At 54.1% G+C, this 3,877-nt stretch overlaps 1 protein-coding gene across 1 annotated transcript in view; it reads left to right on the top strand.

Moving 5' to 3' along the window:
* Positions 1–6: 6 nt before the first annotated feature.
* The window catches only part of CUL9 (cullin 9), a 37,573-nt gene continuing 33,702 nt past the window's right edge, over positions 7–3,877 (top strand). Inside the window, 4 exon segments of the mRNA XM_010863239.1 lie at positions 7–68; positions 1,784–2,416; positions 2,971–3,125; positions 3,459–3,854. Of these exon segments, the coding sequence (XP_010861541.1) occupies positions 1,822–2,416; positions 2,971–3,125; positions 3,459–3,854 (1,146 nt within the window). The 5' untranslated portion in view covers positions 7–68; positions 1,784–1,821.

Raw genomic sequence — 3,877 nt, 5'->3', positions numbered from 1 at the left:
GAGGAGGCGGGGCCAGCACTGCGGGACCGGCGCCGGGCCCCAGCGAGGGCCGAGCCGGGAGGTGGGAGGTGAGAGGAGAGTTCTGCGCCCTCCCCGCCCCTGCCCCGTCCCTTCCCCGGTTCCTTGCCCACTCTCCGTGGCGCTGACGACAGGAGCCAGGTCTTGCCGAGATTCGCTCGGTCCGGTCAGCCTCCTCCGACCGCGCCCCCCCACCTCCTCCGCCCCCCAAGCCCGTTCTCCGGCGGGTGCTGGCCGCCCCCACCGCCCCTGCTGGCTTGCAAGCTCGGGTCTGACCTGCCACCTACGCCTACCTGCTGTCTCATCCCCGCAACCAAGACTTCGCCTCCCCATCTCAGTTTATTTCTCCTGTTCTCCAGCCCTTCCTCTCTCCCCATTTAGGCCTTTCCGATTGTGTTATTCATCCCGCTCATCAGTTGTCCATCGCACATCACTTGGTTACCTCCTGTCTTGCTCGCATCTCCCTCTCCCCCCGCCCCCGCCCCCGCATGCTATCTGGACCCCTACCCGCTTCGAGAGCACATCCCGTCTTCCCCTCCTCTTCACGCCTTTCTTCTACTCTCATCCTCTATCCCTGTACCCCAACATGTACCCCAACATGACCCCTGCTCTGATCACCATTTCTTCATTTGGGTTTGCTGTCCTTTCTTATCCTCACCATTCCCTGTTGCCCCCACACTGGTTCGTATCTTTCCCTGATCACTAACATAGCCGTCAATCCGCACCTACTTATAATTTTATTCTGACACATTAGCGTTCTACTTACCTGGGGACTGCTCCTACCTTCTCCCTCGCTAAGAATAGTAGTATTAGATTCTGTTTACTGAGCACTCTGACTGTATGCTAGAGGCTGTTCTGAACGCTTTATATATGTGACCTTAGTAAGTTTTTATGACAATTTTGTAAGCTGGGTTTAAATATTATTATCTTGCAGAGGAGAAAACTGAGGCTTAGAGATTGACTTGTCCAAAAGTACACATATAAGAAGTGAAGGAGCCAGAATTCAGAGTCCCATGTATCTGAATCTGTACTGTATAGCCTCTCTTAATACCTCTGCTGTCTCCAGACCTCATTCCCTACTCTTCAACTCCATGATTATTACCTCCATCTAGATCTACTTAACTTAGACCCTTACCATACATACAGCATAAGGGCAGGGTGGGACTTGGTTTTTTTCCTCCCATAATTTCATTTGGATCCCTAGTCCCCTCTCCCTTTCCCAGTGTTCTCATACCTTTTTCTCATCCAGTCATCTGCCTCCTTTAGTCTCTCTTCTTAATATCTGCCATGATCCCCCCTTTATACCCACAGTCCCGCTTTAACCTGTCGTTTATGCTCCCTGTCCTGCCCCTTCCCCATCCTGACTTTCCTGACTTGTTCTGGCCCCACTGTCTCACAGGCTGCTGGCCTACCTGCTCAACCATGTCATCCTTCTAAGTCTTGATCTGTACCCCTCAGCCACCCTCCTGTTCTGCCCAAATTGTCCTGATTAACCATCAGCTCTTTTTCTTATCTTGCTTTCTATTCTTCTCTTCCTCTCTTGTAATTTTTTCCATTTCGGAAACCTTTTCATTTCCTTCTATCGCTGTTTTTCACTCTGTTCTCCTTGTTACAAATCCCAAAGTGTGTTTAGGTTATTTATTCCATCCTTTCCTTGGCCTTTTCTCTTTGGCCTCCAAATTCCATGCAGCCTACCAATCACCCCCCACCCTGTCTGCGCCTCAAGGTTCCACCCCCTTCACGTAGGTTTTTCTCTTTCCCACAGTGCCTCTGTCTCTCTCCCGTGTGTCCCAGGAAGTCAGGATGGTGGGAGAACGGCGCACTGGGGACCTCACGGTGCCCTTGGGGCCCCGGCTGCAGGCATATCCCGAAGAGCTCCTTCGACAGCGGCCTGGACAGGATGGGCATCCTGAATACCTGATCCGATGGAGTGTCCTGAAGTGTGGGGAAGTGGGTAGAGCGGGCGTGGAGGAGGGCAAGGCCGAGCACATCCTTATGTGGCTGTCGGCCCCCGAGGTCTATGCCAGCTGTCCCACGCTGTTAGGGGAGCGGGCGTTATCCAAGGGACCTCAGCACGAGACAGCTGGGGGTCCAGCAAGCTTCCCCCGAGACCCAGGCAGTCTGGATGACGTGGCCATGGGAGAGATGGAGGCGGACGTGCGGGCACTGGTGCGCAGGGCTGCCCGGCAGCTGGCAGAAGGTGGGACCTCGAGCCTCACGGCCGCTGTGCTCCACACCATCCACGTGCTCAGTGCCTATGCCAGCATCGGGCCCCTCACCGGCGTCTTCAGGGAGACGGGCGCCCTGGACCTACTCATGCACATGCTGTGCAATCCTGAGCCTCAGATCCGTCGGAGTGCTGGCAAGATGCTGCAGGCCCTGGCAGCCCACGACGCTGGTGAGAGACAGCCATGGGAAGAAGGGAGCCCCTGGAGAGGATGGGGCCACAGGAGTAAGAACAGGAAGAGGAGGGGTTTCCCAGCTCTGTAAGAGCACCTACTATTTGGTAGACATCAATTTCATTGCAAAGGGAAAAGGTAGATTAATAAGCCATCACAGGTGCAGAAACAGGATAGAATGATAGCACCTGGTTTAGCTGTCTGTTCTCAGGGCAGAGGCAGAGAAGAAATGGGAATAAGTTTATGTGTTCTGGTTGGAGATTTGTTAGTTGGTTGTGAAATCACTTTCATGGGTTATAACCAACATTTTTTAAAAATGTTAAACATCAGCTCAGAGCACTTAGTAGTGTCAGTTTTGTAGTATGAAGTGTATGTTTCAGTTTCACATCGTGTACCTTCATGTCAGGTGACTGTGTGAAATGTGTCTCTTCCTGGGAGTCTCAGTCACAAGTTTGAAAGCCTCTGGGGTCTAGGATAGACAGTTTGGGGACAGGCGATGTGGAGAGGCGTAGTGGGGATTGAGGAGAAGATCTGGATCCGGTGTGCATTACAGGGAGTCGGGCTCACGTCCTTCTGTCACTGAGCCAACAAGACGGCATCGAGCAGCACATGGATTTTGACAGCCGCTATACTTTGCTGGAACTGTTTGCAGAGACCACGTCTTCCGAGGAGCATTGCATGGCCTTTGAGGGCATTCACCTGCCTCAGGTACCCTTGCAGCTGTGGGGGAAAGGCTATGTACAAGGACCAGGGCATGATTTTTGAAAATGTGGTTCAGGGCTGCACCAGTGCCAGGGCCGCCTGGGGAACCTACTAAAATCAAGGTTCATATTATCCTCCCCACTCAGAGTCTCTGAGATGAGAACCCAAGACTCTGTGTTTTAAGGCATTCCTTGGGTGTTTCTTATGTCAGTCACAGTTTGGGAACTGCAGGTGTGGGGATGAAGGCTTTATCTTTTTCTGAAGAGGCTGATGTCCAGGGAAAGGAGAGGGGTGGGAGCTGGGAGAAGAGGAAGTTACACCATGGACTGTGTCCTCCAGATCCCAGGAAAACTGCTCTTCTCCCTGGTGAAACGCTACCTGTGTGTCACTTCTCTGCTGGATCAGCTGAATAACAGTCCAGAGCAGGGGGCCGGAGACCAAGGCTCCCCAACCTCGAGGGAGGATTTGGGCCGGGAGAAGAGCCGGGGGCAGCGGGAGCTGGAGTTCAGTATGGCTGTGGGCAACCTTATCTCGGAGCTGGTGCGGAGCATGGGCTGGGCCCGGAACCTCAGCCAACAGGGCACGTTGCCACCCCGGCCGACCCGGTCCATCTTTCAGCCCAGCATTTCAGGCCCCAGCCTTTTACTCCCCACCATCGTTGCGCCCCCCAGGAGGCAAGGGCGGGCCTTCCGCCAGCGCGCTGAATTCTCCAGCCTTAGTGGCTAAGGGGAGTACGTGCAGCCAACGCCGGCGGCGGG

This window comes from Bison bison, unplaced genomic scaffold, assembly GCF_000754665.1.
Source record: "Bison bison bison isolate TAMUID 2011002044 unplaced genomic scaffold, Bison_UMD1.0 scf7180017864487, whole genome shotgun sequence".
Classification (NCBI taxonomy): domain Eukaryota; kingdom Metazoa; phylum Chordata; class Mammalia; order Artiodactyla; family Bovidae; genus Bison; species Bison bison.
Note: the sequence above shows the minus strand (reverse complement) of the source record. Positions and strands in the feature narration are given on the sequence as shown.